We start from the raw sequence: 24,024 nt of genomic DNA on the forward strand, positions 1-24,024 counted from the left end.
GAAATTCAGTGGGCGTGAACAAAGATGATCGTTTCAGAATAGTGCCGCCCACGATAACAACGTCCCTTGTTCAACCAATGGAACAAAGGATACAGAAACGAAGAAGTTATATCGACATAAAATGTTGCAAGCATTATTGGAATACAGAGATAGGATGAGAGTTTTACAAGAATTATAATATTAGAGTTTGTATAAAATATAAAAGGTGCCTGGAATAAAATTCTCCCGTTATCTTCAGATCTGGAACAACAGATTTATTTGGATCGAGGAATCAAGAGATGATCGTTGATACAACGAAATTGGAAGAGAAGAAGTTGTGAAAGAACATGTACAATTTTTATTTGTATGCAAAAAAAGAGAAAATGATTCCGGATGAAGAGTTTCAAAATGAAAATGTCAAGAAGGAGGTTAATGAATTTGGAGAGCGTGAAGATTAATCAAGAAGATTAGACTAAAGTCAGATAAGCAAAAAATGATAAGTATAGTTTGTAAACAAGAGGAAGTGATGGAAGAGACCAATGAATTGAACGAGGAACGGAAGGAGGATTGGAAAACTTCTGTTAATGAATTGAAACATATATTTCAGCGTTTTACAATGAAAGAATATCGCATAATATTAGATTGCCAATACACTTAATGATAAAGGCTGTGAAACATTTTAATTTAAATGATGAAAACGAATAAAGAAACGAGAAAATTAAAAAAAATTAGAATAAGTTAAGGAATAGTTAATTTTAAAAAATATTAAATGTATTTTATTTTACTTATTTAATATAAGATATTAGTCAATATATAATATAAGTCAATAGATTAAAATAATTTATTTTTGATACAATCTTGATATTTTTATTCAGTACATACATTTATTGAAATGTATTCATAGATCTTTTAACCGCATAGATAGAGTAAAAAAGTATTAACGCCATCTCGTCTCTGCAGAGGAAATAAATATAGACAAGGAGAATAAATCGTATAGAGATAAGGATGAAAATAGGATAAGAATTGATTATTAGCGCCATCTTTTAAGTACCAAAAACATTTGTTTAAAGATAGGATAAAATGGAATAAAAATTAAAAATTAGCGCCATCGTGTATCATAGAGAAAATAAACAAAGAAAATAATCCAAGAGAAAGATAAATATAGGAATAAGATTTGATTGTTAGCGCCATTTCTTAATTACTAAAGATATCTCTGCGAAAATAAACAATTAAGCACTATCTCTTGAGTGTTCTTAAAAAATGATCCTTTGAAATGATCCTCATTTATATTAATTTCATTTGTACTCTAAAAATGGCGTTGATTTCACAATTTTTATCCCTGTCCTTTTCTTATAATCGATTCTCCTTATTTATATTTACACACGAGAATAATAATAAAGAAATGTCAATTTTTCAATAATTCAAATAATTTAGTCCATTTTTTAACATTTTTGATATAATTTTTATATAAGAAAGAATTAAAAAAAGATTAAAGATACGAATAAATTTAATAAAGAAATATATTATATTTCGAGTCAAATGCAAAACATAAAAAAAAGAAATCTATTTATATATCGAAATGTTATTGTTTTTAAGTATCAATTCTACCTACAATTTCAAACCATTGTCGTAATGCGTCACTCAACACAACAGGTAAGCTATTCAAATCTCTAAGAATAATATAAAATGGAAAAGGAAAGTTATCCATGTAGGAACGTATACCTAATAATTTACCACCATCAAAAACTGGCATCCTAATATCAAGTATTGAATCCTAAAAAAAAAAAATATATATAGTAAAAACAAAGTTACAGCAAAATTGTACAAGATATGATAAATAATATAAATTTTCTCATTTACCTTGTTGAGAGGATTATCGACTATTATGAAGACGAGAAATATATTCAACAATTTAGCTTTTCTCACTGCTGCAGTCACCGTTTCTATACCTTCGGAGAATATTCCTCTACCGTCCGATAAAATAGTAACCAATTTGGCATTGTCAGAAGAACTCCTTTGAGATGCGAACATTTCTATCGTGAAATCAAGCAACTGACCGATCATTGTCTTTTTCTGTTCAAATTTCATTTCTTGAATCAACCTGGAAAATTTAAACTCCCCTCAATCGTTATTCGTATTTTAAATTTATTCAATTTTTTGTCACAGTTATAGACGCTTACCTAGCGCCACTTTCCTCTGTAAAGTTTTCCCCGAAAGGATGAAGTATGTTCACCCGTTCCCCGAAATTGACAACAGCGAGTTGACCAACCTCCAAATAAGTCATAGCTTTGCCGATCAACGAAAGCGATTCAAATGCCAATTCCTTCGAGTGGTTGTCGGCCATACTGCTCGAATCATCGATGGCCAACACTATCTGATAATCTCTTTTCGACGGTTTCGTACGCCTCAACCAAATTTTGTCTTTGCGAAATTCACTTGCTATATAGGGGATCACTTTTCTCATGTTTATACGCTTGCCAGTCCTGTAATCGCCTTTCAATCGAGAGGTTAACGTCGGTTCCAATACCAAGCGTAATTTTTCCGACAATTCCCTGGCAGCTGATTCGGTTATGGCGCTTATGGAATTCCAAGCATTCGCCGCCTCTATCGAGGACGGCCCACGAGACCATTGGCCCAACATACTTTCTATCTCGGATCTCTTTTGCGCAATGTCATCCGTAGAAACGTCTCCGTGCAACTCTGTCTCCGATAACTTTGTATGAATTGTAGATTCATTCCCTCGTAAAACACGAATCGTTTCCACGTTTTCCCCTTCAACGTCGCCCCCTATCTCGATTTGCTGCTCCGCGTCGTCCGTTCTTTCGCCTCTCGCGTTCGCCGATTTTTCCTTCTTACTTTCAGACAATTTCTGAGCTTGCTCCTTCTTCGTTTCTTCCTCTCGATCGTTCGGTTCTGGATCCTCGTGCATTTTAACGTCGTCATCTTCCAATTGATCATCCATTTTATCCTCTTTATCTGAATTTATATTTTAAGAAAGAGAGTTTAAGAAAGAGAGGAAAATTGAAATATATAATTTTTGAAAAAACTTGAAGAATAAATTTACCTTCCAAATTCGATGCCTGTTTCTTAATTTGTTCCTCGGTCGCGGCATCGAAAGCGTAATCGTCGTGTTTCTCTGAACTTTTGATATGCTCGTAAGTCTCGCTCTCACCGCCGCCTTTATTCTTCTCACTTTCCTCCTCGGTGTCTCGATCATGTATCTCGGCGGTTTTTAACCTCTTTGCCGAAGATTGGGCGTCGTCATCGAGCAAGCTACGTTTTTCATCGCTCTGCCCTGGCCTTCTTCGTTTCGGCGCAGGTTTCAAAGATGCCTGTTCGCCGGAAATAGGGACATTCTCCTCTTGCTTGGATCCAGAATGCCCCTCGCGCTCTTCCGTTTGCGACTGACCCGTTCCTTCAAAAAACAACGAAACGAATTATTATACATTCGAGAATTATCTTTCACAAAAATAACTGTCTTACCTTTATCCTTTTTACTCTCCACGGGATTTTCCGCGGGATTTATTTCCATTTGCTCCTCGTTCAATCGACTTTCCACCGCATCCCTCGACCCATCCTTCCTCGACTCAACTTCCTCAGAGGCGTCCACCTCTTTGCTACCAGCGTCGAAACTTGCCGGCGCCGTATCTTCCTCCATGTTCTTCTCTTCCACATTGTTGTCCTTCTCCTCCTCCTTCTCATCCTCGAGGTTCTCGTTTCTCTCATCCCTCTCAACCTTCTCCTCTCTTCTCTTGTCCAAGTTTGAACCTTCTTCCTCCTCCTCCTCCTCCTCGTCCTCTTCACCAGACTCCTTTCGTTTCTCCTCTTCTTCTCCCTCTTCCTTGTCCATTTCTTCCGAAATTTTCGACTCTTTCATCTGATCGATGTCGAAGGGATCCTCCTCCTCGCCCTCAGGATTATCCTCCTTCCCTTCCTCGTCCAGATTAACATCCTCCGGAAGCTCGAACGGTTCCGGCTCTATTTCCGGCCTAATTTTTCCGTGATACGGATCTATCTGATCCTCGTTCACTTCAGGCTCTTCGAACTCGTTGATCTCTTTCTTCCCCTCCGTCTCCCTTTCGCCCTCCTCCGTTTCCTCGTCCCCTTTATCTTTAGTCTCCTCGTCCTTCGCGCTCAATTCCTCTTTTCCAGTTTTCTCGCCTCTCCCCCTCTCCTCCTTTTCACTCTCCTTACTTTCATCCTCCTCCTCCTCATCTTCGTCTTTCCAAATCTCTTCGTCCAATTTGTCGGCAGTTTCATCGGTCTCACCCATCTCCTTGTCGATGTCTTCGTTCTCCTCTTCCCTCTCTTCCTCCTCCTCGTCCCTCCGTGGCTCCATATCCTGCACCGTCCCCCCGAAATCCTCCGACATCTCTATCCCCTTCTCCTCCTCGCTCACGTCCTTCTTCCCCTCCTTCTCCTCCTCCTCGCGCGGGTCCCTCGCCCCCTCCAACTGGTCCTCGCTCTCGATCCTCTCGGACACGTCCTCCCGCCCCTCGCCCTCGGCCAATCCCATCCCACCCTCGACGTTCCTCCCCGCCTCCTCCCCGCGCTCCGCCTCGGCCTCGGCCTCGTCGCTCGGCAGGCAGAAACCGTCGGCCGCCAGATCGAGGAACACGGTCAGTTGAAGATAGAGGAATTTGCAAGTGAGACGGAAACACGCCACTTGCTCGTAGAGGTAGTAACGGAGAAGGAGGGTGTATTGCTCGAGAAGAGGTAGATAACGCAAAAGAGATCTGGAAAATTTGAGATTATTCGTGGATTAATTATTCAAGTATGAATAGTTGTGAGTGAGTGTGTGTGTGTGTATGTGTATGTGTTTATGGACGAAGGGGAAGAAAATCGATTGATGAATTGGAAGTTGAATAGGAAATTAATGAATATGGATAGTTGAACGTGTTATTTTGGTTTTGAATAGATTTGTTAGCAATAATGATTATAGTGATATTGGTGATTGGGGGTAATAGATCTAATATTAAGCTAGTATTACATCGATATATTTTTATGGTTTTTATTGATATAGGAATTTAAAATTTCTTCTTCAAGAAATTTTATGTACTTACTAATACTATGTACTATTTGATCATCATTTTTATGATTTTTATCGATATAGAAATCATTTTAAATTTCTTCTTCAAGAAATTCAATTTATACGATCTAGTAAAGTCTAATAACAATTGTATTATATAAATTTGATCTTCATTGATTTATAATCCAATATTTTTATACTTTTTATTGATATAGAAATCATTTTAAATTTCTTCTTCAAGAAATTCTATGTACTTTATATGATCTAGTAATGTCTAATAATAATATTATATAAATTTGACCATTATTGATTCATGATCCAATATTTTTGATTTTTATTAATATATAAATCATTTTAAATTTCTTCTTCAAGAAATTCTATGTACTTTATATGATTTAGTAATGTCTAGTAACAATATTATATAAATTTGACCATTATTGATTCATCGAATATTTTTATCGATATATAAATCATTTTAAATTTCTTCTTCAAGAAATTCAACTTATACTATCTAGTAATGTCTAGTAACAATTAGATTATATAAATTTGATCATCATTTTTATGATTTTTATCGATATAGAAATCATTCTAAATTTCTTCTTCAAGAAATTCAAGTTACGATCTAGTAATGTCTAGTAACAATTGTATCATATAAATTTGACCATTATTGATTTACGATCCAATATTTTTATGATTTTTATTAATATAGAAATCATTTTAAATTTCTTCTTCAAGAAATTCTATATACTTTATATGATCTAGTAATATCTAATATTAACAATATTATATAAATTTGACCATTATTGATTCACGATCCCAATATTTTTATGATTAAGCTATTACAAAAATCATTTTATAATCAAGAAAAAATATTATAACGTTAAAAATTACTTTATATAATTTAATAATGTAATGATCATCATTAATTCACGATCCAATATTTTTATGCTTGTTATTAATCATTTTTATGCTAAATGATTTTAAAAATTATCTTATACAATCTAGTAATATCTACTATCTAGTAATATACGTACAAGTTTAATATTTTTACGATAAAATTGACACATAAATTACACTCCAAGAAAAAAAAATAATTCTCACATACCTTACACAATCATTCGCAAATTCAACGTCCGATTCCTGAATAATTCCCAACAACTCGCCGAGCATTCGTGACACCGTGTTCAAACGCAGCTCCGGAACGATCTTCTCCAACGACTCCACCAACCCCTTGGTCATCATATTTTCCTCTCCTTCGTTTTCGATCAACCGGTCCCTGCTCTCCCGGCAATCCTGAACCCTCTTCTGAACGACGAGTAGGATCTGGGTGACCAACGCGTCCAACTTCTCCTCGTACCCCTTCCTCCTCGAATCTTGCAACTCATTGCAAGTCGCTTGTCCCACCGAGGCTACCGATCCAAATACCTCGTTGCTCTCCTCGATCCTCCCGATCAGAAAACGCACGCTCTCGACGATCGGGTGATCGTCGGTGAACGCCCGCCCCAACTCGGCCAGCTCCCTTTTTATTCGATCGATCCGTCGATAACTCGCCCCCAAGAATTCGACGCGGCCCCGGTGGGCCAGCAACGCCCCTCCACCCGATCGTTCCACCCTCCTCTCCACCGAGATCCACCGATTCGACTCGCTCGCTATCCCCCTCACCGACTCCAGGCAACCCTTGATCGAACCAGCTGCTTCCCTCGCTACGCTCCCGTCCCTCAACGCCGGTACGCGCGCCTCGTTCAAATCCAAGTCACCCTCCCCCTCCTCCGTCATTGGACAACTCTCCAAAAACACTAGCAACTGCTTCAGGGATATCTGCAACACCTCCAACAATCGTTGGAAGTCGTTCGCCGCCCTTCGAAATTCCCTCTGCGCTGGAATTACTCCCCTCAGCATCTCCCATCTTTCATCTTCCTTCGTCCCCTCCAACGAAACTTTGGAGGGATCCTCCTCCCCTTCGACGATGCTCGTCATCGAGGCGAGGTTGGACACTTGGAGATGGAAAGGGAGCAACGCGTTCGAGAGGTCGGCGATCGCCTCTTTCTGGCGGTGGGCGAGGAGGGCCAGGTGGGCGGAGAGGCCGCGGCAGCGCTCCGCGTCCCCCGCGCCCAACTTTGCCCTCCCGCTGTTCAGCATCCCGTCGAGGAAGTTCAACTTGGCCATGGAACCGTAGTAATACCTGTCGCAATCGGACCACTCCTCGGCCAGTCCCTTTCCTAGTCCTCTCCTTTCGTTCCGAGGAAACGACTCGTCCCCAAGGATGAACTCGCGCAGATCCAGGGGGCTGCACGCGAGATTCACCACCTCGTCCCTCCGATTCTTCCATGCGAGCGCCCCGATCCTGTACGAGACGCCGAGGCGGCTCGTCAGCGTTTTGAAGTAATTCGCCAACGCCATCCTCTTCCTCTGCGCCGTGCCCTTCGACCGCCCCCCTTCCTCCATCCTCAACGTTTCCACCTCCTCCAGGCAATCCTCGATGAACGCCTCGATGTCTCTTCGAATTCGAGAGTAGTCGTGGCTCGAGATCACTCGTTCGCAGTGTCGGCGAGCCTTCACCCCCAATCTCTCCAGTCTTCGTGCGCCCAACTCGATCGAGCACGCGTCTCGATCCAGATCGATCAAGAAATCGGTTAGTTGGAATGGTAGCCTCCTCTCTGAGGAGAAGGATCTCCCTGAGGAGGATTTCTCTGAGGAAGATCTCCCTGAGGCTCTCTCTAAGGAGGAGGATCTCCCTGAGGCTCTCCCTGAGGCTCTCCCTAAGGAGGAGGCTCTCCCTGAGGCTCTCCCTGAAGCTCTCCCTAAGGAAGAGGATCTCCCTGAGGAAGAGGATCTCCCTGAGGAAGAGGATCTCCCTGAGGCTCTCTCTAAGGAGGAGGATCTCCCTGAGGCTCTCTCTAAGGAAGAGGATCTCCCTGAGACTCTCTCTAAGGAAGAGGATCTCCCTGAGGTTCTCCCTAAGAAGGAGGATCTCCCTGAGGCTCTCCCTAAGGAGAAGGGTCTCCCTGAGGCTCTCCCTGAGGCTCTCCCTGAGGAGGAGGGTCTCCCTGAGGCTCTCCCTAAGAAGGAGGATCTCCCTGAGGCTCTCCCTAAGGAGGAGGCTCTCCCTGAGGCTCTCCCTAAGGATCTCCCTAAGGAGGAGGATCTCCCTGAGGAGGAGGGTCTCCCTGAGGCTCTCCCTAAGGAGGAGGATCTCCCTGAGGAAGATGTGCCCGAGGAGGAGGATTTCAGAGTGAGGTGAGCTGCGACGTTCTCTGCCAGAGACTTACGGTACTCCCTGGCGAATTTGTGCAGCGTCCTGCGCGTCTTGTCGCCGGTGTTCCTCACCGACCAATAGCTCGAGTCGTTCCATCTAGCGATCTTGATAGCGTCCTTCAACTTCTTCGCGATGGGCTCCTTGGAGGCTTTGATCCTCGCTCGAACGTCGTCCAGGAATCGGGCGTAATAAAGGTGAACGTTCCACAGCACGGCCAGCAACTCCTTCCTCCTGTTCTCGTTCCTGTTCTCGAAGCTGGTGCGAGAGTGGTGGAGATGGAAGAGACGGATCAACTGGAGCCTGTCCTCGAACTCGATCAGACAGGACTCGGTCAAGAAACGTTGCAAAGTTTCGATCAACCTCCTCGACTCGTCTCCACTGTTCATCATATACTCGTCCGTCAGGTCGAACAGGTAGAACCATTTCGAGGAATCGGCCCTCGACTCGTCCTCGACCAACTCCAACGTGTCGTTCCATCTCGAGAACTCGAGCCTCCTCCAACGCAGCACAGCGCCGCCGAAAGATTCGATGAACTCGGCCAAGCTGACGTCGTGGCGCGCGTTCTCTTCCCACTGTTTCATCTTGGCCAACAACAGTTCCACGCCTGTCAGGTATCTGGACAAAGGGGACTCGATGGGGAAACCGTGCACCCTGTCGATTATCGTTCTGATCGAGTTCAACAGCGGGTTCTCGGGCCATTCGCTCGCCAACTCGTCGATCCTGGCCGAGAGTCGGTCGAACAGGGGACGGCAACGTTCCACCTCGTCCACGTTCGGGTTCTTGTAGAAGTTGTACGTCTCTCCCCTCTCGAGAGAGGTGGAGGGTGGGACGAGCACGACGTTCAGAGCGGACAACAGTCGGGAGGAGACGTCCTCGGGCCACGTTTTCATCCCACGCGCCAATAACTCGTACCTTTGGGCCAATGGACGAAGGAAATCGGGCTCCAATCCTGGATCCTCGAAACAACAATTTCGCAGAACGCTCGAGTGAATCTCGCGCACGATCCTCGCGTCTCTCCACGACATCTCCTCCTCGGTTCCCCTCTCTTCTCCAGGATTCGAGCTCTCCAATCCTTCTTCCCTGAAGTCGAGAAAGTCTCCGGATCCGTGATCAGGGAACATGTCTCTGAACTCCTCCTCAATCTCCTCCTCCTCCTTTTTCTCTTTCTTCTTCTTGCTTCTGAACAGGCTCTCCCTCTCCCTCTCCTCCTCCTCCCTCCGCTTCTCCCGCTCCCTCCATGCCATCCTGATCCCGTCCAGGATCCTCACCAACTGCTCCATCAAGGAATCCGTTTCTCCTCCTGTCCTGGCGGCCAGCGACAAATTCTCGAGCTCCATCAGAGCGATCTTGGCCATTCTCGAGCCGGGGTCCACGGAGCACAGTTTAACCAGGTTCAGGTAATTCTCTTGGCACTTGCCGGCCACGGGGAAACGCAGGAGGTCGTGAGAGAGAGGACGAGCGCTGTGGTTAGGGTTGGTCAAGATGGACAATCCGTGGCGGAGGCTCGAGACGGCGGTGACGATGGGCGAGACGAGGTCTGGGAAACCTGGCAGATAATTCCTCTCCAACTTTGCCGAGAACCTTTCCAAAGATCTCCTCCAGATCTCCGCCTCGTGCAATCTCTCCCTCGACAACCTCAGCCTCTCCTCGGTTTCATTTTCCGACCGTTCGATCGCGAGCTCGTTCAATCGTTCCACTCGGTCGAACGTGGAACGAAAAGAGGCAACGTTGCGAGAGAAATTCTCCACCTCCTCCCTTAAATCGGAGAACAGTCTCGAGGGGGGCCTAACCGGGTGGTCGCCCGACCTCTCCGACCGATCCCTCGCTTCCTTCAACCGATTCGTCCTCACCGAACAACGTTTATCGCCCAGAATCGTGGATTGCAACCGATCGATCAGGACCGAGCGCTTCAACTCGGCCACGTTCTCGCCGAGGTATCTCGATCTCAGCGCCGCCTTTCGGACCGGGTCGATGGGTCCGAGATCGGCGAACAGGAACAGTTGGACGTAGCCGAGCAGCATCCATCCTCTCCCCCTGCTGACCGGGTCGTCCTGGGTTTCCAAACTCCGCGCGATGTCTCGTAACGCGTTCATAGGGGAGAGGAGACGATTCGTCAGATCGGTATCTTCTTTCTCGTTCAGATTCAGTTCTATCGTGGCCTCGTCCACGGTGGACAGGTAATAGTTTATGTAGAATCGTAGGAGGGCCGAGTCGTTGGAGGAGACGTCGTATTCGGTCGAGTTGAGGGCGGAGGAGTTCCTCCATAGCAGGGCTCGAACGGCGAGTAACAATTTCTTCCTGCTTTCGTAGTTTCCGAAAGTGGCGCCCTCCCCTCGATCGGGAGAGAAGAGCTCGTACAGGAGATGGCAGAGGGTCGATTTTTTCACGAGGCTCGTCTGGAAAAGAATTGGAGGAGAGTTTGGTAAGGATAATATCGTAAATTTGTTTGTTTAAATGTGGTGAAACTTTTTATCTTGATGTAGTCAATAAAATTTAGATCGAATGGTATAATTGGTCTAGCTTTTTGTCTAAGATTGTATATATATATTTTTGTGAGTTGTGAATTTTTAAGACTTTTTTCTTTCTTGAATTCATTCTTCATGCTCGAATGATAAAATGGAATTTATTTATTGATAAATTTCAAGTATCTCGTTCACCTTTTTTCGAAAATTTCATTGAAAATTTTACAATTAATGAAAAATGATTATTAAAATGAATTTACATCAACGTATAAATTTTATTAATGAATGGTTATTATCCAATTAATTATGGTAAAATTTTAATCAAAAGATCTCATCGTTATTTATGAATCAAACCTTCGTCAAAGATTGCACATATAAGCGTTGTTTTCGTTACCGACTGTAGATTCCCCCAATTAGAACAATGTTATTTATCTTTGAATTGAAAGAATATATCTCAAACGAGCAAACTTCAGATTCGCTGAAATTTCTTACAGCTAATTTATGAATTATTATGAATGATTTAAGTAAATCATAAAAAAATAAATCGTAAAAAATAGTTTAAAAAAAGTCTAATAGTTCATTTATAGAAGATATTGCTCTGAATATTTTTCTGCCAGATATTCTTCTGTATATTTTTCTGTGCTTGTTATCCATTTGGAATTTTCTATGCCTTCTTCACTTCAACTATATATGCTTTTGCGTTCACTCTTATCTTATCTTATCTCATCTTATCTTATCTCATCTCCATACTTTATTATTGCTTTCTCTATCGTTACTTTCTTTATAAATATTAATTTTGTTTAATAACAAAAAATTAAACTCGTTTTCGCTTAAACTAATTTCATTATTCCACGCTTACGAAACTCAAAAGTTTTGAAAATAATATTTCCATTCCCACAACTCTCAAACTCGGACCAACAAGATGTCGTCCGATCACGGTCTAATTTGAGGTAAAAAATCTCAAGCCGTTCAACGACATATTATTCTATACCTCGTAAGATTACAAAGAGCTATTTACAAAGTTAAAAATTCTACAAAAAATCAAACATAAATAAATATTGTCGCCGTTGAATCCAAACAGTAACAAGGATTCTTCATAATTCGCAGAGGAGGAATAAATTATAAGAACTCGATTCACTCGATAACAAGAAAGAAAAATAACCATTACCTGGAAATCATCACAGCCCTCCTCCTCCTTCTCGTTCTCTTTCAAACAGCGTAGAAAAACGTTCGAGTTCCCGGTAGAGAAGGATCTCCCCGTGAAATCTTCGAGCCCGTTGAACAACTCGTGGAGCATGGCAGGGATCCTCCTCCCCCTCTCCTCGCTCAGAACTGTCATCAAGCCGATCAACCGTCCAGGTATCGTGGCCACTCCCTCGAATATCCTCAACGCGCCCCCCACCCAAATTTTCCAATCCCTTTCTTTCAAATCATCTCCTTGGAAATCATCGTTCCTCGAGTACTCGTCCCACAACTTTCGCTGAAACCGATGCGCGAGAACTAGGAAAAAGAACTCGTAGATGGGGCACAGTTCGACGCTTTCCCTCCACGCGGGTGTGAAAATGGCCGACTCGCTCCTCAATTCCAATATGCTCTCGTCCACTCGACGGATCTCCCGATCCTTGTCCTCGATCCAACGATCGTCCGCCATCTTCCAATCCTCGATCCAGATCCTCGTCAACGTATCCCTCGCCGTCGAGTTTTGGCCGTGTCGTATCGAGGCGATTTTCAACCTCGTCCTGGACGGATCGAGGGAATCCTCCTCGTTTATCTCCAACTTTCTCGACGCGGATCTGAGTTTCTCGAGGAAGGCGATTCGTTCGTGGGAGTGGTGGGGGGAAGGGACGGAGGGGAGACGGCTTCTCACCTTCTTTCGCAATTTTCGATACTTGTCCCCCCCCTCGTGGAGGTGGAAGAATCGGGCGGAGAACTCGGACAATCGTTGGTGGAGATGGTGGGAGGGGGGGAGGAGAGAGAACAATCGTCGGAGGGATTTGATCAACCATTTGTAATGGACGATCAACGAGGAGTTGATCTCGCGTAGATCGAAGAACGTGCCACGTGATCTGTCCACCAATCTCGCAGCGCCTTGCGCGTCGAACCTTTTGTACCACTTCAACTCGTCCCGTAACTCGAGACATGTTTTACCGTCTATCGGTAAATCCCCGTGCTCCAGGATCGTGTCCACGATAACTCGGCACTGTTCCGTCATCTCGGCGAATTTCAATATCAACGTCTCGTGTCTCAGGTTGGTCGACAATCTTCCTGAAAGGAAAGGAAAGGAAAATTAAGAGGATTCAATCTTCCCTGAGCAATTCTTTTCTTCGAAGCAACAATTTCGTCGTGTTTTTCTTACTATGATAATTTTTAACGCTTAACGAGCATTGACTATATATATATGTCTTTTTTTACTGAAATCCTTACTAAAGTCTTTTTGATACATTAAAATGGAATTTTTTTCTAAATTATTTATTTAAAATCTATAGATTTTTATTCATATTTTTTCTGTTGTCTTCAAACACATTTTTTATATTAAAAAATGTCTTGGATATATACTTTCTGTATACATACTTGTTAGATTTAAATGATGCAAATATATTATACTTTATTTATTTTAAATCTATAGATTTTTATTCACTGTTGTCTTCAAACATATTTTTTACATGTAAACTCTATCTTGGATGTACACTTTCCTCATACATACTTGTTAGATTTAATGCAAATATATTAAAATCTATAGATTTTTATTCATATTTCTTCTATTGTCTTCAAACACATTTTTTACATCTAAACTCTGTCTTGGATTGTATATTTTCCCCATACATACTTATTAGATTAATATTAATGCAAATTAAATATTAAAATCTATAGATTTTTATTCATATTTCTTCTATTGTCTTCAAACACATATTTTACATCTAAACTCTGTCTTGGATTGTACACTTTCCTCATACATACTTGTTAGATTTAATGCAAATTAAATATTAAAATCTATAGATTTTTATTCATATTTCTTCTATTGTCTTCAAACCCATTTTTTACATGTAAACTCTGTTTTGGATTATACACTTTCCATTATATTTAACTTTATATATATATATATATATTTAATTTTCATTCTTTTTTATTATTTTTTTTTTTCAAACTTACCCGAGGAAACGGCGGACGAATATTCCTTCAATCGAATAACATCTTCATCGTCTTCAACATTTCTATTCCCCGACTGGCTATCGAGAATCATCAATTGAAAGTAGAGCTTAATGGACAAATTATTAGCGAGCGTGGAACGTTCGATCAAGTACAATGGGACGTCCGAACCGGACTCGAATAAAAGTTTCGAATTCTCCACTTTCTTGGCCAAACATTCGTTCGTTCTTCCAAACTCTTCCAACTCGTTCTTCGAGAAAATGTTCGAGCTCCATAATCGTCTGATCGGTAGATCGTCTATGGAAGAATGTTCGTAAAAGTCGAGTAGAAGGTGTTTCAAAAACTCCTTTGTATCCGTGATGGGCGGTTCATCGAACAAATCCCCGAGATCGATTTTCTCCGGATCGTCTCTGAAAATGAACAGACGAATTCTTTGATTTCTTTGATCGAAGAAAAAAAATTGAAATTTCGATGTTAAAAATATCACTAAGTCCTATGAGATTGTATTTATTTATAATTCTCACACGTCAGAAATTTTGATCTCTATTTTCAAATATAACGATGTATTGTATAATTTCGATTGACAAGCGTGCAAGTATAAACGAGAAAAAAATGAGTAAAGGTATTTTCCTCCCGGGAATTTTATATCGAAATAAACATGGAATAATTATTTACTTGTCGTAAGTCTTTAAGTCTTTCATAAGTCGCGTTATAAATTCTCTTTAAACACTTTGGCAAAGTCTCTCGATGAGGATTTTAAAGAGAATGAGAAGCTGTATTAATGACTTGGAAGTTTCTTAAAGTGTTACCTAACCTTATTTTCATCAAATTTCTCGTCGAATCGTTCCATTACAGATTCTCTCGTTTGAATAAATTAAAATTCAAGACATCGTTTCTTCTTAAACCATTTTTGAAGAATCGTTCGAATTTTGTATAATTAATCTCGACAAAAGGAAGAAGAAAATTAATTTTTCGAAATATATTAATTGTATATCGATCTCGAGAAGGTTAAACAATCCTCGATTTTTTTTACAATTATTAAATCGTGAAATTGCCATTTTTGTTACAATATATTTTTGAAATTTAAACTTTACGATTTCAACGCGAAAAAATTCTTCGAATACTGCCATTCCACTTTCTCGAGTGTCCAATATTTTACTTTATTTAAAAACATTCGGCGAAATGCCCGGCGAGTATGACGAATGGGTTAAGATTTCGTGTTTCGATTCGACTAATTTTTGATAGAGTGATTTGCGATGCACAAAAACAGTCCACGTTTATCGGCCAATGCGAGTTGTTTCTCAATCGATTTCTCGGCGATAGAATGTCGCCGTGACGGTATCTCCTCGATTCGAAAAAGAACAACGAATCGTTCTCTTTACGGGCCGCCGTCCAGTCGCCGTGACTTTTTTCAGCCGTAACGATACTTTCGACACTCTTTTAGAATTTTCATTGGTGTTCAACCATTGTCCGGATCGCGTACGATTATCGTGCGGTATTCCGTTACGGGTTACGATTCCGTTCAAAAACAAAGCTTTGCGCGACGAGCGCATTTCCAAACGCAGCACTTTCGATCCTCCGTCGATTGGCGCGCCACCTACTTGTTTACACTTCACCGTGCGCACCCAAATGTGTGAAAACCGTCTCGTTGGAGACGCGTCCAAATTCTGCGAATGTTTGTTCGTAGATCAGTTTCCACTTCGCCTTTCGACTTATCTTCCTTCGACATGGATTTCGATCTATCTCGAGGCACGTTTTCAAGATTCTCGTTTCCAGATCTGAATTTTTGAAAGCAATCATCGAACGATCTTCTCGTCGATAGAATCTTCCTCGAAAGCTAATCTAATATTTCGATATGCTTCGGCTGAAAAAGTTTAAGCTTAAACTTATACAGGAATAATATTCTAAATTCGTTCGATAATATCGTATTGTTCGCTTCTCTAGAAAACAGTTAAACTAACAAGAAAAACAATTTATAACCAGAAGGGGATATAAGAGGACAATGTGAAAATATGCCGAGCAAAATATAGATTAAGTAGAGTTTACGAGTCGCGATTGATTGTGTCGTTTATTCTAAAATTTGGCAATGTTAATACAAAGTTTTTTCACATTGCTCGTATCATCGTCCACTTCTCGATAAATAAATAATGTATTCAAGATTAAATTTTGTATTCGTTGCTCGAGGATCAATTCATTAAAATTCATTTCCGATTATTGGATAAGCTTTTTTTCTTGCTACGTGTTTTTGTCGATACGAAGTCACTTTATTTGAATATTCATATGGGAGAATATGTTTGGTTTAAAACTTTTTTGGTGTGTATTTTACTACATGTCATTGTTTAAAATAATAATAATAATAGAAAATAATTTATAGAAAAATTTTTAACAAGCAGACTTTACAAGTCGCGGTTGATTATCATTTATTTTAAAATTGGCAACCTGATATATATAATACTTTGAAAATTGATCATCGATTGCCTCAAAACGATAAATTATTATTGCACATTTTCAATTTATATTTTAATATAACGAATATTATACGAGAAAAAAACTGGAAAAAGAATCTCTTGTTTTCTTTTCCATTTTCGAGTAGAAGAATAAATAAATTTCGAATTCTCTCTTTACCTGAGCTTCTCCACGACAGACTTGAAAAGGAATCCCTGTTGTTTGATGATCGCCAGCCTCGAGTTCGTTCGAAGATCGCATAATCTCAACGTAAGAGCGTCGAGATCGTAACGAAAATGGACTCGTTCCCCGTTCTCTCCATTTTCCTCGGACAAAATTCCCTCGATCTTGTCCCAAGCTTGGTGCCTCGATCTCGCGTCGAGCGTGGCGCAAAGCTCGCGACACGAGTTCCTCAACGATCTTTCGAATGAGAATCCCTTCGACATCTGTCGGCTGGTGAACGAAGCAACTTGCAACATCTCGTTCAATCGGTATCGGTTCTCGTACAAAGATCGATGAATTTCCAGGATCGAATTACGATGGGCCCAGTTCCAGATCCCGCAATTGTTCAACAAAGACACCACGTCCAGTCGATCTAGGGGCCCGTGATTTTGAGGGGTCGGTATGCTAATTTCTACGCCCCTGTTGCGCATAGCTCTGAAACATACGAGGAGAAATCATGTTATTTCGTACATTTTGTACAGTTTACTCGATCGATAAAGAATATTAATATTATCAACCATTTGCGCTCGATGAATTTTTCAATCTGCGATAAAATCGAGACGATTTTATATAATTTTCCAATAAAGGAATAAAGATGTAAGGAATCGAATTCGCTATTATTATTATTTGGTGATAATCTAACTCGAGTTATCGAATGAAATGGTTCGAAATTATTTTCTTTTATTATTTTAAGAGACTGTATGAAGGTTTAATTTTTGGAAAAGAATATCTCTTTTTTATTATAATTTATGTTTCGTTAAAAATGTATATGTAAAACAAAAAGATATAATTAATATAAGAAAATTAATAATACAATTTGAAATAAAATAGAAAAAAAATTAATAAATGCTCAAATAAAAAAATAAAAAGAACGAAACGAAATTATAGTTTTTTTCAAATATGGATTATAATATTAAAAATATACCAATTTTATTACATTGAAACAATTATTCTCTATAAATTCGAAAATTAAATTTCCTCCACTTTTAATATTAATACTTATCAACTGTTGAAACATGACCGATCGATTATCGATTAATTCTTCTAATCTGTAAACTTTCTTTAAAAAGAGGATTCAAAACTTTAACGTACACAACAGTTTCCACGAATAGTGTAATAACAACAATATATATAAATTCGAAAATGAATTTCGTCCATTTTTAACACTTAATATTTCTCAACGTTGAAACATCAATTATCGATTGTCGATACATAGTTCTCCGTATACGCGTATTCGTAATAAGTGTAATGAAAATGGAACGAAACGAAGAGAGTAAATGAGATTTCGTCCACTTTTGATACATCGAACCTCGCCTCTCTCGATCTCGGAAAAGCTTAATATTTTAAAATTCTATCGTTGCTCGCCGCTCTATCACACTTTGATAAAAATTTTCACGAACATAAACGGAACAATTATAATACGACGATGATGAAAATTTGATTCCACTCGCCTGGATATCTCCCCGTGGCGTGGATCCATGGCGAGGAACAGGCGAAAGTCCTTGTGAGGCCTCACCGTGAACACGTCCCCGCTCTCATCGACACCCTTCTCCCCGATCGTTAGCGCGCCGTTCGGTTCCAGCAACCCATTCAATCGATCCAAAATTGCCGGGCTGCAGAGATTCACCTGGTCCAGCAGTAACCACGTGCCGTTCCTCAGACACTGGAATGCGAAAATACGATCGTCACAGTTACGCTTTGTCCACAAATTTTCGCGCGAATTCTTTTTCGGATTCTTTTTTTTTTTTTTTTTTTTTTTTTTTAGCAATTTTCGAAAACTCGTCGATTCTTCTATTATTGGGATTCGTTCATGCCTTCGATGATAATTATTCGAGATTTAATAATTTATTGTTTATTCCGTGGAATCATTTTCGAATTTTTGTTTTATTTATACGTTCGTTCCAAGACTTGGAATTGGAGAATATTTCTATTATATTTTATTTTAGACGGGATTTTAGATAGTGTTTCGATCAGTCAAAAGGTGTTTATTGTATGTTGAACAAGAAGAAATTTTTCGAAATGGATGATTTTTTATTCTCTTATAATATGTTGGATTTTTTCAATTTTTTTCTTTTTTATGTTATTTTGTATTTAATTAGATTATTGTGCATTAGATATATATATTTTTTATTTTTTATTAATGTTTGCAATGTCTGAATTCGAAACTGACGTGAGTAAAGAAACTTTTTCAGATCGTTCTCAAATAGGGATGCAAACTATTATCTATAACTATTTATATCTTTAGGTTGGCAAGAATCGATCGACAAGAGGAACGACGAATAAGAGAAACAACAGAAAATAGACTTATTTTTTCGATAAACACTGTTACAAGAAATTGTGTAAAAATTTTGAAAAAAGCAAGGAAATAAACTTTTTTTTTTATAAACGCTGTTATAAAAGAAATGGAATAAAAATTTCAAAAAAAGAATAAGAGAAATAATAAAAAATAGATTTATTTTTTCGACAAACACTGCTTCAAAACACTATAAAAAATGATATAAAAATTTTGAAAAAAACAACGAAATGAACTTATTTTTTCGATAAACATTATTATAAAACAGTATAAAAATTTCGAAAAAAGCAACGAAATAGATCGATAAACATTATTTCGAAACATTTATAAAAGATGGAATAAAAATCTGAAAAAAAGAGAAACAACAAAAAATAGAAGAAAAAAGAATAAGAGAAACATTTTTTCGAAAACACTTTCGATAAACACTGTTTCGAAACACTATAAAAAATGATATAAAAATTTCAAAAAAAAGCAACGAAATAGATCGATAAACATTATTTCAAAACATTTATAAGAAATGGAATAAAAATCTGGAAAAAAGAATAAGAGAAACAATAGGAAATAGATTTATTTTTTCGATAAACACTGTTACAAGAAATTGCATAAAAATTTCGAAAAAAGCAACGAAACAGACTTATATTTTCGATAAACACTGTTTCGAAACACTGTTATAAGACAGATGGAATAAAAATTTCGAAAAATAATAAGAGAAACATTTTTTCGATAAATACTATTTCGAAACACTAAGAAATGATATAAAAATTACAAAAAAAGCAACAAATAGATTTATTTTTTCAACAAACATTGTTTCAAAACACTATTATAAGAAATGATATAAAAATTTCGAAAAAAGCAACGAAATAGACTTATTTTTTCGATAAACATTATTATAAAACATTGTATAAAAATTTCGAAAAAAGCAACGAAACAGACTTATATTTTCGACAAACAAATCGTTTCGAAACACTGTTATAAGAGAGATGGAATAAAAATTTCGAAAAAAGAATAAGAAAAATATTTTTTCGATAAATACTATTTCAAAACACTAAGAAATAAAATAAAAATTTCGAAAAAAGCAACAAATACAAATAGTTACAATAGTTTCGAAACACTGTTATAAGAAATGGTATAAAAATTTCGAAAAAAGCAACAAAATAGATTTATTTTTTCGATAAACATTATTATAAAACATTGTATAAAAATTTCGAAAAAAGCAACGAAATAAACTTATATTTTCGACAAACAAACCGTTTCGAAACACTGTTGTAAGACAGATGGAATAAAAATTTCGAAAAATAATAAGAGAAACATTTTTTCGATAAATACTATTTCAAAACACTAAGAAATGATATAAAAATTACGAAAAAAGCAACAAATAGATTTATTTTTTCAACAAACATTGTTTCAAAACACTATTATAAGAAATGATATAAAAATTTCGAAAAAAGTAACGAAATAGACTTATTTTTTCGATAAACATTATCATAAAACATTGTATAAAAATTTCGAAAAAAAGCAACGAAACAGACTTATATTTTCGACAAACAAACCGTTTCGAAACACTGTTGTAAGACAGATGGAATAAAAATCTCGACGAGAATTGAATCCACTTTTTGATAATACAACAACGAAGAATGCTGTTTCTTCTCTTTCAAATCAAAAAAAAAAAAAAAAAAAGTAGAAAAGGAATGATACTACTCACTTTCACCAGCACGCTGTCCACCCACTCGAATTTTCCACCGGCGTTCAGGCATCTGTCCTTGTTCACGGCGATCGATAGATCGGTCAGCCTTTTCTCGATCTCGTGTAATTCCGAAATCTCGCGGTGGACCTCGAGCCTTTTCATCGCGGACACGAGCCTCGATAATTCCTCGGTTTTACGTAGGAACAGCCTCGTCTCGGACGACATGCTCGTCTCCATTGTTTCCCCTCCACCCCCGTCTGGCTCCGATGACAAAAGTTTTCCGTGAAAATTCCGCGATATCGTGAATCACGACGAAAAGAAAAGAGGTAGAGGAGGGAGAAAAAGAAAAAATCGAATCGACGATTTCTCCTTTCAACTTTATCTTTTTTGTTCGTCAAATTTATGATTACGTATGCGTATAATCGTAGAATCGTAGAATCGTTTTGAAAAGAAGAGGAAAAAAAGGGAGAAAATAATTTTTCGATACTTTATTTCAAATGGATAAATGTTTCTTGAGTTTTGTTTAGGTGATTTTAGAGGAGAAGAAATGTTGGAGATATGATTGATTGTTTTTTTGAGAAGAGGGAAAAATAATTTGGAATACTTTTTTTGAAGTGGATAAATGTTTCTTGAGTTTTGTTTAGGTGATTTTTAGAGGAGGAGAAATGTTGGAGATATGACTGGTTGTTTTTTTGAGAAGAGAAAAATAATTTGGAATACTTTTTTTGAAGTGGATAGATGTTTCTTGATTTTTGTTTAGGTGATTTTAGAGGATTCATCTTTGATAAAATATATATAACGTATGATTTTAAAAATAAGAAAAAAAAAAGAGAAATATGATTTTAAATGACTCATCTTTGAACAAATGTCAAAAATATATAATAATATAAATATATAAATATATAATATAAGTAGTTTCAAAAATAAGAACAAGAAAGAAAAATAGTTAGGTGATTTTAAATGATTTACATTTGAACAAATGTTAAAAATATATATAGTTTCAAAAATAAGAACAAAGAAGAAAAATAATTTGGAACACTATGTTCAATGTAAATAGATTTCTTGATTTTTGTTTAGGTGATTTTAGATAACTCACCTCTGAACAAATATTGAAAATATACAATATAATATAGTTTCAAAAATAAGAACAAGAAAGAAAAATAGTTAGGTGATTTTAAATGACTCATCTTTGAACAAATGTCAAAAATATATAATATAGTTTCAAAAATAAGAACAAGAAAGAAAAATAATTTGTAACATTTTATTAAAAATGAATGGATTTCTATTTTTCATTAGATGACTCAGGTAGGTGATTTTAGATGACTCAAACTTTGGAACAAATGTTGAAAATATTTAATATATAAAGTAATTTCAAAAATAAGAACAGGAAAGGAAGATAATATGAAACTTTATTAAATAAATAAGAGAAAATAGATTTCTTGATTTTTGTTTAGATAATTTTAGATGATTTACTTTTGAACAAATGTTGAAAATATATAATATAATTTAAATAAGAAGAAAAAAGGAAAATAGTTAGGTGATTTTAAATGACTCACCTTTGAATAAATGTCAAAAATATATATAGTTTCAAAAATAAAAACAAGAAAGAAAAATAATTTGAAACACTTTATTCGAAATGAATGGATTTCTATATTTAGGTGATTTTGTTAGGTGATTTTAGATGACTCAAACTTTGGAACAAATGTCGAAAATATATATAATGTATGATTTTGAAAATAAGAAGAAGAAAGGAAAATAATTTGAAACACTTTATTAGAAATGAATGGATTTCTATTTTTCTATTTTTAGATGATTTTAAATAATTCATCTTTGGACAAATGTCAAAAATATATATAATATATATATATATATATATATATATATATATATATATATATATAGTTTCAAAAAGAAGAAGAAGAAAGAAAAAGTAGTTAAGTTTTACTTTAAATGATTCATCTTTGAGCAAATGTCGAAAATAAAGTAAAGAAGAAAGGAAAATAATTTGAAACGCTTTATTCTAAGTGAATAGATTTCCACTTTCCATTAGATAATTTCAGATTAAAGAAGAAGGAAGAGACTCACCTTTGGACAAATGTCGAACGTTCTCCAGGAGGGCATGGTAGTGGGCCACCTGATCCAAACACTCCTTCCTCAAATTCTTCCTCAGGATCCCGATCAACAGTGCCTCCACCCGCTCCAACAATTCCTCCAAGTGTCGATCGTAATCCGTCTGCAATCGAAAGAACGATTTCTCTCCGTTTTTTTTCTTCGAGAACAAAGGGTTAAACAACGTTTAGGGTTAAACAGTTTAACCCTTGCCGAGGGATAAATTCACGTGAATTTAATCTCGTTTGTTCATAATTCACATTTCATTCGACACACGTTTCTTTTCAATTACCTAATCGATCCTCTATCGATCTCTCTCTCTTCCTCAATTTTTAATAATAATAATAAATTTCCTGATAATTTAATGAATTTGTGATCGTTTGCCACATTTCATATTTATTATTCGACACACGTTTCTTTTCAATTCCATAATCGATCTCTCTCCTTCAATTTTTATAAATAATAATAATAATGACAATAAATTTATATGAATTTGTTGTCATTTACCACATTTTACATTTATTATTCGATACACGTTTCTTTTCAATTTCATAATCGATCCTCTTTCTCTCTCTCTCTTCCTCAATTTTCAATAATAATAATAATAATAAATTTACTGATAATTTAATGAATTTGTGGTTGTTTTCCATATTTCACATTATTATTCCACATGTTTAAATAATAATAATAATAATAATAAATTTATGTGAATTTGTTGTCATTTGCAACATTTCACATTTATTATTCTACACGTTTCTTTTCAATTCCATAATCAATCTCTCTTCTTCAATTTTTATAAATAATAATAATAATAATGACAATAAATTTATATGAATTTGTTGTCATTTACCACATTTCACATTTATTATTCGACACACGTTCCTTTTCAATTTTATAATCGATCCTCTTTCTCTCTCTCTCTTCCTCAATTTCTAATAATAATTATAATAATAATGATAATAATAATAATAATAATAATAATAATAAATTTACTGATAATTTAATGAATTTGTTGTCATTTGCCACATTTTACATTTATTATTCGACATACGTTGCGATTCAAATTCAATTCCATAATCGATCTATCAATCTCTCTCTCTCTCTCTCTCTCTCTCTCTCTCAATTTTTAATAATAATAATAATAAATTTACATAAATTTACATAAATTTGTTGTCGTTTGCCACTCATATTTCACATTTATTTCAATTCCATAATCGATCCTCTCTCTCTCTCTCTCTCTCTTTGTCTCTCTCAAAATTTTTAATAATAATAATAATAATAATAATAATACGATGTCGAATATAATATATATATATACAGTTGCATCAAAGCTTTTTTCCCTTCTTCCCTTCCCCCCCGATCTTCGAGAACGCATTTCCGGAGAATGCGCTTTCCACC

General features: G+C 37.3%; 1 protein-coding gene across 1 annotated transcript in view; it reads right to left on the reverse strand.

The window, feature by feature from the left end:
- Window positions 1–793: 793 nt before the first annotated feature.
- LOC551016 (midasin) overlaps window positions 794–24,024 on the reverse strand; it is a 114,686-nt gene continuing 91,455 nt past the window's right edge. Inside the window, exons 8-19 of the mRNA XM_026442519.1 lie at window positions 22,603–22,750; window positions 20,536–20,774; window positions 17,992–18,203; window positions 16,499–16,975; window positions 13,877–14,283; window positions 11,895–12,991; window positions 6,114–10,660; window positions 3,463–4,715; window positions 3,044–3,394; window positions 2,160–2,955; window positions 1,840–2,080; window positions 794–1,753 (exon numbers count right to left, since the gene is read on the reverse strand). Coding sequence (XP_026298304.1) covers window positions 1,571–1,753; window positions 1,840–2,080; window positions 2,160–2,955; window positions 3,044–3,394; window positions 3,463–4,715; window positions 6,114–10,660; window positions 11,895–12,991; window positions 13,877–14,283; window positions 16,499–16,975; window positions 17,992–18,203; window positions 20,536–20,774; window positions 22,603–22,750 — 9,951 coding nt within the window. The 3' untranslated portion in view covers window positions 794–1,570. The remainder of the gene's footprint in view (window positions 1,754–1,839; window positions 2,081–2,159; window positions 2,956–3,043; window positions 3,395–3,462; window positions 4,716–6,113; window positions 10,661–11,894; window positions 12,992–13,876; window positions 14,284–16,498; window positions 16,976–17,991; window positions 18,204–20,535; window positions 20,775–22,602; window positions 22,751–24,024) is intronic.

This window comes from Apis mellifera, linkage group LG8 (genome assembly GCF_003254395.2).
Source record: "Apis mellifera strain DH4 linkage group LG8, Amel_HAv3.1, whole genome shotgun sequence".
Lineage (NCBI taxonomy): Eukaryota > Metazoa > Arthropoda > Insecta > Hymenoptera > Apidae > Apis > Apis mellifera.